The sequence below is a fragment of the Calonectris borealis genome, chromosome 3, assembly GCF_964195595.1.
Source record: "Calonectris borealis chromosome 3, bCalBor7.hap1.2, whole genome shotgun sequence".
NCBI lineage: Eukaryota > Metazoa > Chordata > Aves > Procellariiformes > Procellariidae > Calonectris > Calonectris borealis.
This window is the reverse complement of record NC_134314.1, coordinates 56,175,759-56,191,650: the sequence shown is the minus strand read 5'-3', so window position 1 is coordinate 56,191,650 and position 15,892 is coordinate 56,175,759. Positions and strand designations below refer to the sequence as shown.

The 15,892-nt window shown below is 41.1% G+C and overlaps 1 protein-coding gene across 1 annotated transcript in view; it reads right to left on the bottom strand.

The window, feature by feature from the left end:
• Nucleotides 1-15,892, bottom strand: part of DCBLD1 (discoidin, CUB and LCCL domain containing 1) — a 49,268-nt gene that overhangs the window by 14,567 nt on the left and 18,809 nt on the right. The window contains exons 3-6 of the mRNA XM_075145728.1: nucleotides 7,193-7,330; nucleotides 6,575-6,626; nucleotides 5,772-5,844; nucleotides 3,888-4,021 (exon numbers count right to left, since the gene is read on the bottom strand). Coding sequence (XP_075001829.1) covers nucleotides 3,888-4,021; nucleotides 5,772-5,844; nucleotides 6,575-6,626; nucleotides 7,193-7,330 — 397 coding nt within the window. The remainder of the gene's footprint in view (nucleotides 1-3,887; nucleotides 4,022-5,771; nucleotides 5,845-6,574; nucleotides 6,627-7,192; nucleotides 7,331-15,892) is intronic.

Below are 15,892 nucleotides of genomic sequence, written 5' to 3'. Positions count from 1 at the left end.
GGGCCACTCCGTACAGCCCTGCACAATGCAGGACAAGATAAAATCACCGCAGTAAGGAAGAGTTGAGGTTTCCTTGGCCTCCCGTGAAGCCACTTTCTGATTCCCAACGGGAAGCCCCTGAGGTTTCATTCCAGAAGTGATGACGCTGACTGGCTGCCTAATAAAAATAAAAGCCCGCGTTTTAACGTGAAATTAGTTTGGATTTCTTGAAAATCTGACCCCTTCAACGTCGCTTTGATTAGCTGCACGCATCACTTGCCCCTTTTGAAAAGCCTTGGCCAGCATGACTGAGCAGTAAAACAACGTCTGCACTTAAGCATCAAGACAGCTCCCTTTCAGGCTGCCCTTTGTTGTTGGCCAGGAAAATTTTCCCCGAGGTACCATCTGTGGGCTAACAGCACGGCTGTATGGTTTGAGAGCCCTGCAAACGGGGAATAGGAAAGTGGTCCCATGTCAAGGTCAATAAAAACACTCCTCTTTTTGTCCCTGGGGGAAAACTAATGACTACAGGCAAATGAAGCCCTTCAGAGACGACGGAGAGCACTGGGAGGGAGCTGATTTATTCGGGCATGTAGGCGGTAGAGTAGCTAGAAGGAAAAAGCCAAGCTCTCCCTCCCACATCTTCCCCCCAGGCAAGCCTCAGGGGCGATCAGATGTGCTCTGCTCACTGCAAACCAGTTTGACATTACAGCCCAAACAATTTCTGCCTTCTTAGTGAATAGAAAGCAATCCATTTCAAGAGGAAAGAAGGAAATAAAAACCCATGGTGATCAGTAAAACCTACCCAAAACAGAAATCACAGTGCTCCACAAATACTTATTTATGAGATAACGCTTTGTAATAAAAAAGTCACCGAGATCCCTTTCAAACAGAGGTCTGCAATTTTAGCAAAGAAAGGGAGGAGGTTAGCATTTCTAAGGTATATAAAGCTATGAAATCAAGCTGAAATATTTCTGCTATAATTCTGCAAGTCACTGAAGAGGCCAAACTAATTCAGTAAGTGGTAATTCATCAGTTTCCTAATGTGACAGGTGGCATTTGTCACACAAATTTCACTTTGTCCTTTAAGGGATGGTATCACCCCGTGCTCCTCATTTTCCTGACAACCTTCAGGATCCTGCCTAGCCAACAGAACTGGTGGCAGGACTGCACGGGAGACCTGTGCCAGTAGCTCTGCAAAAAAAGGATGCTGCTTCCCATAATAAACTTCTGTTAGCATCAAATCCTTTTTTTTTTCAGAGTCGGTCTCAAGCAAGCTTTTTATAAGCAGCGCAGGTTAACCCCAAATCTCATCTTTCACAATTCACGAGCATGCGGTCTCTTCCATTTTCAAAGACAAATGATTTCACGTGCGTGGGCGTACAGTCACAGGCCAGGCCACATTACAAAGTTAAACACCCATATATTTGTTCAGCCACTTGATCTTCATTATAGCATTCGCGGGTACAGGTCCACGCATGGATCATGAGAACCAAAAACCTCACAGATGCCGAAGCGCAACAAGCGCACTGAAAAATGGAGTCAGGGAGACCAAGGTCAGCTCTTGAGGGCTGATGAGCGAGCGAGCCGTAACTCCACCGCCACATTACAGTGCAGATATTTAACAGCTCAATGCACTCCAGCAGTTTTGCTGAGGTCGATTTCAGCTCAAGTCACTAAATAATTTAAGTCTTTAATACTGAAATCCACTACAAATGAGATTTTAAAAACTTGAGTAAGCTTTTATTTAAGGGAGTCTAAAAAGCTCTTAAAGCAGTGCTGTCTAAGCATTGTTTTTTTCTCGCCAGCGCTGGCTGCTCCACAGGAATTTCTTGCAGCATGTAGGTATCCCGAGGACAGGGACATCATCCAGCTTTGGAAATACTTCTTACAAAAGCCTTTTTAAAGCATGAAAGGCACTGGTTCATTTTCTTAGTAAATAGGCCCACTGTTTCTAGGAACACTTTTTCATGTTTTGAAATAAAATTATTTCCCTGCATCCTCCAGTTTCCCTCTCCCGGGAAATGGGCTCACACCAGCAGTTCATCTGCTCCCGGGATTGTCCCAGCTGCCAGGAGCAGCAGAAGCATCCCGGGAAGCACTGTGCTCACACTCCCGTTTTTCTCAAAATCTGTGCCATCTAGTTTGCAGGCATCCGACACAGCACGAGCCTGTTTACCTATGGCTCCCTGTATAATCTGTAGAAAGCGGCGGTTGTCTCCTCGGGGCAATTCAGCCCCTTCGAGATGTGCATCATGCTCGAGGAGTGCCTCTGTCTGCCCCGGTGCGCAGGAGAGCTGAGGGGGCTGCACTCCTCGTTAGGGTGCTCTCTCAGGGGACTCGCATTAAATGGGCTGAATCCGAGCCCTGGAGGCTGGCTTCGGCCTGGAAGCACACGTTTCAGCTCTCCTTCAAGTAAACAGGAGTTTTCCCGCTTGATGTAATAGAGACAAGTTTGCATCTCTGTGGGTACTTCTGTTACTCACGTGAAACGTATAGGATATTTTGTGAATAGCAACATTAAAAGGACGCCTGGCAGTTAAGGTGATGGGTTAATTATGGAAATGCTGTTTTCCCCCAGCACGTGTACATTTGATGCCTTCTATGCTTCATTCGTTGCCCACTAGCTCTTGTGCTGTGAAAAAAACACAAATGGGAATCCCAGCTGCCTTTCATTACAACATTTTATGTGCTACTGTCTGAGTTACTCCTTCCGGGATTCTCAAGGATCATGAGCATACGAATGTATGTAAACAGTTCTGTAATATCTTTAGTTAAGGCACAAAATATTTAATTTAGGGTTTCACTAAGCTGACATGTGTGATGGAAAGAATTTGTATTATTTGTTTTATGGAAGGGCTTGGTGCCTGAGCTGAGCTCTTAGTCGTGCTTTGCTTGAGACAAGTTTATATTTATTTTCGTAGGCAATTAATTCTTGTGTAAGAAAAATAGATAATATTTAGGCTTTACAGGCCTTCCACTAGTGGTCTACATGCTACCCAGCTTTGTATAGTCCAGTGCCATCATGTATAAAGCATTTCAATCTGTGATGAAGTTTAAGCACAGCAACAGACCAAATGACTGCTTTTTTTTCTTCTTCATGAATGAAAACATGACTGTAAAATTGTCAGGATGATGTGGAGAAATCATGGGGAAAACAGGAAAAAAGTATGAAAAAGACATATTCCCTTAGCTCTCGTAGGCTATGGGACTGAGGAGATTTCCCTTCCTACAAAAAAAAAAAAACGCCTCATGTAAAACCCAGATAACGTTTGAAAATTAAAAAAATAGAAACCAACAGGAATGACGGAGGCAGTTGCTGGAAGGGCTTACGTGCTGGATAGAGATTAGAGGATATATTTCTACTTCAACAACAGTACAATTAAAAGTCAGAAGATAAGTGGTAAATGTAACACCCTTGCTATAAATATTCTAAAAGAGAAAAACTCTGAACATGTCAAACGCACAATGTTTAAGAAGTTAAATCCCCTATGGCTCAATGGCACTTTTTATTTATTCATTCTTCCTAGCTTTTTTTAAACTTTAACATTAATTTATCATGATTTATTAGCACATTGATTAAAGGTGTTTGTTGCAGAACATCGTACTTTCATGTATCTGCTAACAAAGTAATTTGCAAATATGTTTTGGACGGAAAAGAAGAAAAAAAAAGAAAAAGAAAATACCACCCTACATGGTATAGAGCCACTGAAAACTTGTAACATTTTCTTACATCCAATGCCAACACCATTTTAATAAAGCCATAGAAACAAAGCCCAAAAACCCCTAGACCCACAACTAACGTCTTTTCCTCCCCAAAGGCGCGTCCCCACCTGCTTCTGCTGATCAGGGCAGTGCGCTGTACCCCGGGGGTGGCTCCCGGCGCCAGCCCGGCCAGCGGTACTCACTCGTGCGAGGGGACGCCGTTGGCGACGACACCTTCGTAGCGGCTGATGCCCTTCTGCTGGGTGACGCTGATCTGACCGCCCAGCTCGTCCGCGATAACGCCTGCATGTATCGCCGACTTGCACAGCAGCGAGGTCTGAAAGGCAGAAGCCATCAGAAGCCAAAGGTCAGAGGATCAATCTGACAAACTGCTAATGCTTTCACTTCCAAGCCACTAATATACAGGTGTTACAGCTCATAAAATCCGGCACGGGCTCAAGAGGAGTAAGAGGCAGGGGAGGGAGAAAGAAGAGTAATCCTTGAAAAAAACACGTTTCCAAAAGTCACCTTTTTTTTTTCAAATGAAAAAGCAAATAATCTGCTTCTGAGAAGGTAAGATTTTAACCTAACAAGTATTGTGTCACTCCTCGGGAAAACAAAATCAAAGGCAAGGCAACTCTTCTTTGCAAAGAGAAAATGGTAATTACTTGATGGACTTGCCTGAAGCAGACCTATCTATTACTGCGCCTTAGGATTTGAGTCATGCCATACGTTAGGGGATTTGGCTATGTGTCAACTAGCTGCTGCTGGGTTTTAAGTATAGCCCATTTGCCCGTATCTCAGGTGGGATAATGCTGAAAAATACAGGCAGGACAACTTGTGTGCCAAGTAGGTGGCAATGACGTACCACTGGGCTAGGACAGAGCAGAGAAGGGCTGGTGGAAAGGTGCAGAGGAGACATTCCCAGGGGCTGCTGGCAGAGGTTGGTCTTGTTCAGACGGGCCCAGCTTGGGCTACACTACTCGACAAGCTGGGGTGCTGGGCTGTCCCCTCCGGGGCGGGCTGGGAGGGGTGGGGACACAAAGGCAGCGGGGCTCCAGGGGAGCCCCGCAGGTCCTTCCCATCAGAAAAGCTAAATCCCCCTTAGCGGTGGAGGGAAAATTTCTTTCAAAAATTCCTCAGCGCAGATAAGATCTGCATGAGGTCATGCCATGTGCTGCTTTTCTTTCCTAATCACCCGAACGAAGGGCAGGAATAACTCCAGCTAATGAGAATGTAACGTGGCATTTCTTCGCTGCTTCAGCTCTGCCACTTTCCAGGCTGGAGCGGTGTGCTCGCATAACTGGATGAACAGGTTAAACGTGAACACTGACTTTTTGGAAACTCAGCAACTGCTATATTTGTGATAGGGTGGGATTTTACTTCAGTGGTGTGATTAAGCTTACTCCTCCGTGAGAGACGTAAAGGTTTCACAGGCATGACGGGAGGAGAGTCCAGGGTGAGGGGCACAGAGAGGGCAGAGCACTGTGTGATATGAACTGTGGATAAATGCAACCACTCAGGCAACTTCTTCGCTTTAAAGAACAAGCAGTTAAAACAACCCAAGAGGTTGGTATTTATCAGTGGGATGTGATTAGGGAGTGTATAATATTTGTTTCATCTCAGAGCAGATCGCTGGGATACTGCAGGCATAATCTTAAAGAAAACCTGCGTGTTACCAAAATGTATTTTTTTCCCCACAAGACATAACTTTAGAAAAGAAACTCACATGGACTCCAAACAAGTAAAAGCTGAAGTCGTAGGAATATTTAGTACATGGATGAGCATTCCCTCTACAGGGACAAACCCTATGCAGGGTTTTTCCAGAAAGCCAGAAACCACAAGTCAGTAGGTGTATTTGACAATCAGTGGACTTTGTTCTCACACAATTGATTTGTCTGTTTGAAAAGTATCTCCATGTGCTTATATACTGATAACATACTCATATACTGATAATAAAAGGTATATCTAACACAGCTGGGAAGAATTACTGACAAAAGTCAAGCAGCAGAAGTTGAAAACCCGTTGTGCTATGCTTCTCTCTTCTGTCTTTTTTTAAATTTCCCCTCATTATCCTGTGTACTTACATCTCTGTATCCTTCTCCGATATTCCCAGAAATGTCACCTGCTATGTCTCTGCAGCCAGCAGGACAATATCTGCTGTAGTGAGAGGAGAGAGGCTTGTTTAAAACATGAACTGTAGTGACAATACACAGAAACAGACTCTTAAAAAAGAAATGCTCTGAAACCAGTAAATATTTTAGCAGTAAGTTCTGGCTGATGGTCTGTTAGTGAGTCTAGGAGGTAAATAAATGGGCCCTTGAGTTCATGAGTGGACTGCACATAGCGGCACACAAAGAACCAGAAAAGCAGATTTGCAAGGGCATTTCTGTTTAATTCTCTTGTTCTAGAAATGCTACCACACGATTTTCAGCACAGCCCTGATAAGAAGCCTACATGCACATCCAGACAGCAGCCAGAAGAGCACAATTTATTACCATTTCAAATCCTATCACAAGGTTCAAGGAACCAAGAAATTATAGCTTGTCCTCAGATAATCTTGTATCAGCTAGGGCGTGATCTGCTCTCAGGAGCAGCACTGGAATTTGAGGCTACTTCGAATTTCAAAGTGGAAACTCTTTTTACATATACCATGTATATGTATGCCCAAATGAGACTTGCTCTGTAATTCTATTCCCTCGTTTTTCTGGGCTGCAGAATTCCATTCTGCACTACTGCTTCTCACAACTGGGCCTTGGACTATTATAGCATCGGAGCTCAAAAACATTTACTTCTCCAGAAAACCAAGACTGTACCTGCCTTACATGACATTTTCTAACAATTGGACCAGATGACAGCTACAGCGCAAAGAGCTGCAAACCCTCTTTACCTGTATTCAGCCTTTGTGTAGTGGTTCGCTCGTTCCAAACATGTGATTAGATCTGTGAAAAGTTTACCAATGTCAATCCCCATTGCAGGACATAGAAATACAGACAAGTATTTGGCTACACATGAAATTACATTTAAAGATCTCTCTGTATAATACTTAAACAATTTTATTAGATACAAAGCAACAGCTATCGTTTTCCCTCATTCTTTTCATCTCCCTCTTCTACTCTTCTTAAGTTTTACACCTTCAACAAAGTTGCACAGACCCCTAGAATATTAAATGTAGAAATCAAATCTTAATCTCTCCTATCCTTTCATCCTATCACTGTGTGGTAGATGCTGGAGCCCAGAATATAGTGGAGCTTCAAGGAGAAGGTACTCATTTTCTCTTTCACTGGGCCTGTATTGCAAATCATACAGGTAAGATTTCAGCAGCTATTATATCTGGTTAATGTTACAACTGTTTCTTCCACACATGCTATTAAAAATATCATAGTTCATGCTAATCTAGAATTATTTAGGACCAAACATTTGGGCTAAAGTCTATGTGCGTAGAGAAGATAATGAAATAGCGCGGACTATGCCACGAATCCTTTAGTACTTTTGGACTTCACTTTACCTGGATGATCACTACTGGCATAGGACAACAGAAAGCCTCGTCCTGACACGTGGGATCCACTCTCAAAGTGAATAGTTGCTTCGTTGCTATCCAGAATGATTTCTTTGGGGACGGGCATCACATTACCACAGTATGGCCCTGCAGACAGAACAAAGAAGATTTCAAAAGTTTAGATGACATAATTAGGCTGGAATATTCTCACGATTAGCAAAGAGTTTCATAACACACTCATTCTCCTTCAGTACCAATCCAAATGTTGACAAAAGGGTTTTGGCTTCAGTCCTTTCTGGGTATGAACTCCAAAGTTACCCTGACAAGGAGTGGCCAGGATCCAATTGTCTCTCCATGGTAGCAATTCCAGCATCCACGTCTCTCATCACATAAGCCTTAAGAGAATGATTAATGCCCTTCGGCCTTTGAAGTACAGCATGCTTACAACCAGCAGTAACTCATTAGAGAAAAGAACAGAACATTCAAAGGCAATCCAAGGGATCTACACAGGGTCCCTTAGATAAACTCACCAGACGCGTACAGCTCTGTAGCACAGCAGCCATTCAGGAAAGATTAAGATCACAGAGAGGGTACCTGGTTTTCAAGGATACGTGTCCCACAAGCCAAATTGTACTACAAGGAAGTACCACTTTACCCAGAAAATGTCTTAATTTATTTTCCTTTTGAAAACATCACCAGACCATTGAAGTATACAGTTCAAGTCTCGAGTTTTAAACAAAAAAGAGAGGGCGAGAAAGGGGAAGATGAAGGGAGTAGGTCAGGGGGACAAGAGCCTTGTGCTTACATTGAACGAGATAAGGTTTTTATAGCTACCAACTGCAGTATCTTGGAACAGTCTTTGGGACACTCCTTTCTTGTGACAGCAGGCGTGCCCAGGACTCTCAATAATTACATTTGCTTCTCCAGAAGTCAGTTCCCAAGGGGAGCTTTCTTTTGAGATTGCCACAGTCTTTGCTCTTGTCTTCTGTCACCACACCTGGGTGCAAACACTTGTCCCTGGCTGCCCTCAGGCACAGATGACACAGAAAATCCAAAGTAGTTAGGGTATACTTTTTTGAATTTATGAGGATGCTTACAATATAAATAAGAAGAGGTTTTTGTAAAATGGCAAACAGGTTTTTTTTGCCCTAGAGAAAAAACAAACAAGGCCCTTTACAAGCCCTCGGCCCATCTGTTCTGGAGAATGACAGCTTTTGGTTCCTAAAGCAAGTCCTTGGGAGGAAAAAGGATCACTTTGTTTTTTCCTAGACAACCTCATTTTATTGGTGGTGGCTACTTTAGGGCAACTTGGAACTGACTTCTGAGATACAAGAAATTACAATCACAGCACGAATTTGATGAGTGGTACCCTTCCTAACGGGCTCCTAAGAGCCTCTTCATTTTGCTTGATACTCTTGGGGGGGTCTTTCCCAAATACTTCACCGGCCTTATACCAACTATAAGATCAGCCTATAGAGTAGCCCAATTGGAGCCAATGACAGCCAGCAGAATGGGACAAACCAAAGGAGGAACTCTGTCTTTTGGCTTACAAAAATCACGCGGTGAAGCAAGGCAGGCAGAGAGAAAAGCGACGAGTGTGACATTTCCCTGGAGTACTTATGTGTTGAAAATGACTCACGACTTAGTCAGAGAAAACAATGTCTATAAAAAGGGTTAAACAAATTGCTTAGGAAATGAACTTATCAAAAAGACAGCATCTGACACTGTGTCATACCAGACAACTGCACAAGTGATTTATTTGAGAAGGTCTTTTGTGTCAGATTGCAGTAAAGTGCTAACTTAGATTTTTTTTTTCCCAGAGAGAAAGAAAGGGGAAGAAGACAGCGAGGCATTGCATTTCTTCAAAATAAAACACCTGAGAAGGCTTTAGTCCTCCTCTTCTCTCAAGGACTGTCTCTACATATTTTCTCACAAGTGCTCTTTGGCTTTCTCCCTCACAGCGATTGGCAGTGACCTATCTACTCTGTAGGTATAATTTAGATGGCTGATTCACTCAGCCACACACTGGCTGGATCAGGGCTCCTCCAGCAGCAAGTCTACATACGTTCCAGGTAATTGTACAAACAAATCACACATGTCATAAACAAAAACAATAAAATAAAATAAAATAAAATAAAATAAAATAAAATAAAATAGTCTAGACACATAGAGTTGTACAATCCAAATGAAAGCCAAAAATTCAGAAACAATCAGCTTAAGAAATCAGCATGCAATGCCTAAAGACAAGTTTCTACTGTTAAGTAATAAATCCAGGAAGGGTTACCAGGCTATGATTATCTTCTGCCATGAGCAGTTCTGGTGCACTGAGAGACTCCCATAGGTAGCTGAAATCTAAGGGGGCCTAGGACTAATTCCTTAAAGCATATAGAAGCAAGAAACAGAATCCACTGAAAGAAGGAATATTTTCCAAAAGTTTATCAGTTTTCTGCATAGATTTGGGGGAAAAAAAAAAAAGAGGCATCTATTAATACTACAAAATATTCACTTGTTCTTGTATTGCAAACTGAGGAAGCCTTGGAAAATATTTCAACACATTTCTTCTCAATAATTCAGGTAATACCATATCAGCACTACACTGCCAGGTCTTCAGACTTGCCTGAGATCTAGCTATCAAATACAGAAATGAGCACCGAGAGGTAGGGTTTAGAAAAAAGTATAAGCATTATCTCACCCCTCTATTGCTGTTCTTAGAGAAACCGATCAGATACCCATTTGGCTTAGAGGTTCTTTTCTACCTGAAAGAACTAGAGACATGTGCAGTCTGTTTTTAGAAAAAGGTGTTATTTTCAGTGCTTATTGTGTTTAAAATTTCTAGTGTAAGCACCTTTCTGATTTGATTTACCCAATAATATTGTTTTAGGTTTAGCAGCACCTCTCTCCATTTTGCCAAGTTTTTGCAAAGTGGCCTTTTTAACCTCAAATTCTCATCTTCCCCATGATCAATTTATTTTACATTGACTGATCAATTGATCCCCCTGATCAATTTATTTTACATTGAATTGAGAAATTCCCCAAGGGGACAACTAGCAATTCTTAGAAAATAAAACTGATTCAGGGTCAAGACAATTATTTGGGCTTGGTTTTGACTGATGAGAGAATTTTATGCTTTCATCTGTTTTCTAATTTTCTTTATAAAAATAATGTCTCTGTTTTTAACCATAAGTACTCTTTCCTATGCACTTCCATACAGCAGTCCTCCATTTACTTTAACGTTGTAAAGCCAAAAGCGAAAGGATAGTCTCCCAGGGTCCCTGCATTTCAGCTTGTGGTATGCCCGAATTGATGCACTTTTTATATACAGAGTAACACCCAGCAATTGCTCTCCATTTACTTACCTATTACCTTGAATACATATATTGTGAGATTTTATAACCATTAAAAGATTAAAACCTATCAGCATCTGTAGACATTAGAGTTCATCTGAAAACTATACTTACTAGTCAGTATTTTCCACTTGCAATTGAGGTGACAAAAACACTAGTTTATCATTTACTTTTAAAACTCATACATGCTCCCTGTCTTCTCTGTCCATTCCACCTAGGATTTATTGAATTCCCCAGGCTGTCTATATGAATACCGCACAACCATAGTGGAGAGGAGGGATGATGGAAGAAGCCTTGGTTTATGTCTGGTATGAAAGGGAGAAATTTGTTTATAGGGCCCTGTTAACTTTTCCTGCAGCATTTGGATTTGACTCTGGATAAATATTTAATTCCTAAACCTGGGACTAAGCCAAAAGTTTTTTAAGATCCCTTTTGAGAACTGCCAGATCACGTTATCAGTTTTTCATCTTCTAATGTTAGTTGTGAGGTGGGTTGTTTTGCATATTCGGCTTGAAAAAAAGTCATGAATGCTGATCCCTCTCCCTGTTTCTGTTAAAGTGACTTGGCTGGAGCTCTGCTATGGTAAGTAGGCAGGATTATTTGGTTTGTTTACTAAGAACAAAGAAAAGAGTTTGATTTAATAAACAGATGTGTTACGTGTCATGAAACTGAGTAGGTGTTCTCCATATTTCAGTATTACTACATCTAGATGCCAGGGCCTTTTCTTCTTTCTGTGTCTCATTAATGAGTTGACCCAACTGTGATTCCAGATTCTTTTATATATATATATATTTTTTTTTTTTTAAATTCTGCAGGAGAGCTATTACAGGCCTAGGGATTTTGAATGTACCTAATTTAATATTCTCTATAATTACATTAACATTTAATGCCTTTCACCCAGAATTCCTGATCTGTTGGTATAGTTTAAGTGGCTTAAATGAAATACTTTTATTTTGGAATCACTGTCTCCAAGCAGTATTAACATCCTGCAAGATACATGGTAAATTGTCTCGTGGATATCCTTTGGCTGGCTCGCCTGGAGACTGAAGAGATTATTTTACGTGTTGTTTATTTTTTAAATGTTAGCAATAGTCTGCTGCTTTTGTCTTTTTCATAATAGTGTTGTTTTGCAAATCTGATGGTCTTTACAGCATTGTCTGGTTTTATGAAGTCTAGTTTACTTCTACTGTCAACCAGGCTCTGGCAGATTTCCTGAAATTGCTTTGTTGAATTATGTTTCTTCATTTTTTCTACTTCCCTTAAGAAGCGCTGTGCCTAGAGGACTCTTCTCTCACACCAGCTGGCAATGCCTACATGCCGTTTGTTTCTGTGGTTCCTAATACTTTCTGCCTCTTCTGTAAGACTTTTACTTCCTTTTAAAAGCAATTCTGTCCCTCTTCAGCTACTGCATATCCAGTTCATTCTGCTCGTTCTGCTTTCAAATCCCTTGGAATTTGAAAATTCCAAATGAATTTCCAAATTCATTTCAACGTCATTTGAAATCTGCAGTTTAACATCTGCGGAGGTCTTTAAGAAACTCAGTTTAGATATCAACTTGTAACATCCCCTCTTCAACAGGGAATCTTCTCCCCTTTCTTTAACATTAGTTTTGCAGAGTAAGGCATGGCTGGTGAGCAAGGTGTAGCAACGATCCCATGGATCTGCCTCTCCAGGATTATCATTTCCTAAGGAGTTTGTCTGGGGAAAACAATGTTTTAAATTGTGACCCTTAAATTCAGTAGCCTTTTCTCAAATAAAGCAATTTGGAAGTACCTCAGTAGCTGGGGAAGGACAGGGGGTGTGATGAACACGGATTACGCTTGCTTCACTTCAGAGCTAAAAACTCAGTCAGAGCGCGAGATTTTCACAAACAGCTCACAAAACCAGCAAGGATCTGTTGTATGAAAACATCTGCATTCTTGAAATTCGTCTCCATCCCACGTTCACACAAATGCTTCACTTTTATCAGCAGTAACTCTTCCTCTCCCCCTATCAAGGAGGAGAGGAGAGAGGAGAGGCCTCTTCTTTGCTCCAACCCTGCCACACAGGGATAACCAGCGTCACCCTGCAAGGACGCGCCAGGAGATGAAAAGTGCTGCTCTATGCCCTTTTTTGCAGGACATGGGGAAGGTGGTGTTTAATACTCAGTAGATATGAGTTGACAGAGTAGTCACATTTGTTAGTCAGGATGACACAGCCCAGTTATTCAACATTTAACTCTGTGCAACACAGTCTGACCACAGACTGAGCGGCAAGCATTTCTTGTTTTAGGAAAAAAAACCCCACCTTTCAGTTAGCGTTTCCAAAGCGTTGCCAAAGACTGCAATAAAGGAAAAAAAAAGGCATCCAAGTAGAGTCACGCTGGAGAAGTAATTACAATTTAAAAAGGGAGGGTCTGGGCCACCCGCACCAGCTGTAGGTCTGCCTGCTTGACCTCAGGTGAGATCCCCCACTTCTAACATGCCTGTGGTTTTAGCCAAACCCAAAGACAGAAGCACAGCAACGGTTAAGAATCGTTAGTAAAGAGCTGTAACTGTTTAACAAAAACCACAGAAAAATACACAATACGCTTTATGCAGCTAAGAGGAAAAAGGAGTTCATTCGATAAAAGAAAAGCAGACATTCTTTGTTGCATGAATCTTTGCAAAGCTGAAATCTTGGGATACTGCAACCACTCAGGCAAAACCCAACTGTTAGAAGAGTTCTGACTGTTAAGAAACTGCTCGACTTGATCTTCAGCGAGAACTTGTCTGGGCATTTCACTGGATTTCCTGAAATACCAGAAACAATACTGTAATAACAAGTTTCCTTTGAGGGGCGAAAAAGAAACCTAGACACACCCTTTATTCAAGCAAGATATTTGTTAGAATACACAATAAGAAAAGACTGGATTGATGAATCCCCTCAAATCATAATGACAGGTAGGAGGCATCCGAAGGCGCTTGGTTCTCCTGCACACCCGCACACACACGCGCGCGCACTCACTCTCAGCAGCCATCAGACACTCACACATCATTTGTCTAACGACCCTTAGTGACGGGGTGCGGGGAGGAGAAAGCATTTTCAGTAATTTCTCTATCTATTTCACCCTAGTTACAGGCTGTAAATTATGCAAGAACAAGTTAACTGCACTAACTCTCCAAATTATTACTAGTCACTCAGCAGATCTGACATCCACCCCAGAGGAACACATCAACCTCCTACTGACTGCAAGCGAATGGAAAGTAAGTAGGCACTTATCTCTTCTTTAATCTATCTCTCCAGTCAAGACTGATGATCATCTCACAAAATTAAGGGAAAAAATACTAAGCCATTAGTTGGGGAAAGAGAGGGGAAAAAAGCAAGAAAAAAGCATCAAAAGAGGTACAGAAATCTGATAAAGACATGAAAAGAAGCTGACTAAGAGCAGTTCCTATTGAACTTTTGAAACATTTATGTTACACCTTCATAAGCAGTGCAAGTTGTGTTCTTGAGAACTACAGGGTCCACATGGTTAATCTTGTTTTCACATATCCCTTTAACTAATTAAAAAATCAGAAGCTCTTATTCAGAGCTCAGTATTTTTAATATGCTCAGATAAAGTAATTAACTCGAGAAGAAAAGCATTTTAGTAAAGGTTGCACCTTGTCTACACTGTGAGATCGTGCTTCATATTAATTTTTATTCTAGATTCCATTTATGGGACAAAACCCCCCATATTTTCATCCAAAGCTATTCCTTTGAAAGAGAATATTATCATCTATTTATTTCTCCTAGAGACAACACGTGCAAAGCTGTGTTAATATTTAAAGGTGTGTCAGACAAAGCTGACTCAGTTTCACCAAAACTGGTGTTAGACTACCTTTGCTGACTGATGATTAATATGTTCACATCTAAGTCTGGATACGAAGCTAACAGTTTGAAAGAAAAGACTTGCTACAGCGTTTTTCCTCCAGAGAACACTGAAGAAAATAGTGTGCAGAGTAATAACCCAGACATACAGCGTTCAGCCACTTCATTAAGATTATTTAATGACCATCTTTCGATGGTCAATATTGCAGAAATCTAAATGCAATGGTTACCTTCACAGGTCCATCAAAGCTGAGAAATATCAAAGGTGAGAAGAACTGTAGTGTCACGTTTGTGACCCAGTTGAGCAGGGAGGCTTCAGTAGATCGGCATGGGCAACAATGCTACACACTTTTCTAGGTAGGAATTAGATTCACAGTACTCTCGTGTAAGCCCACAAAATTTGAGGAATGTCCTAAACTTAAATAAAACTTGCATGTAAGTGGTCTAATCTGTAGTCACCGACTTAACGAATGTGAAGAAATCAATGTTATGGCTAACATAAATCAAATTAACCCATTCTTTTTACAGCATGGAACATAAATACCCAAACATGAATTGTGAGTTACTCCTTGCTGTATTGCATGAATCCCAGCAGAAGTTTATAACGATGAATGAATCACAGTTATATGTAAAGACAACATGTGGGAGAAATCTGAAAGGAGAACAATACTTTTTCATCCGAAGACTTATTTACACTTATTTTATATTTATGTGCATAATCTAGATTTTGCCTCTGACCAATTTTCTAAGCTTCAGATACACTCCTCAAGAGATGTTTGTATGCATACTGACATTCACTCTCTTGTTTTCTGTAGAGTTGAAGAGATCAGCCTGGTATTTAAAACATATTTCCCTTTGGACCTTATTGTCTTATAATTGCAAATCTCTTAAATAAAGAGCAAAGGCTGCTCGGCTAATTTGAAACATGAGTAATATTCACACTGCCAGCTTTCATACTTAGCTTTTTAGGTTTTCCTTTTTAAACCCAGGTCAAATACAGAAAAAACATGTGAAGATTAGTTTTTAATTGCTCAGATGTTTTCAATGCCTGCAAAATCTTTTCAACTCTCCATCATCCTGTGAAAGAATTTCGATGCCAAAGGTCAGGATCTTCTTGGCCAAAGGGAAGATGTTGACCTGCCTGTAGATGTTCATGAAGAGGGGAGGGATGTGGAGAGGAGATCTAGACTCAGAAAGAGCTACCTAAAAGGACACTTAGCAGACTGAATGGAGTTAGCAGTGCTTACTCACAGAGCTTCTTTTGCTTACATAAATGCATATTAAAACCCAGAGCTATAGCAAAACTATTGAAACAACTGAATTAGAGAAGCTCTAATCTCATCTATTAATTCCTGTGTCTTTTAAAACACAAGAGATATCACGAATTTATGCATATAGCATGATTTCCACACTGATTACCTGAATGTAGAGCACAGACTCTGTAGGTATGCTAGTGGGAAAGTCTACAGTGAGCTGCAGACCACAAAAACCATTACAGATGGTATGTATGCCTAAGCTATAAAACTTGTTTAAT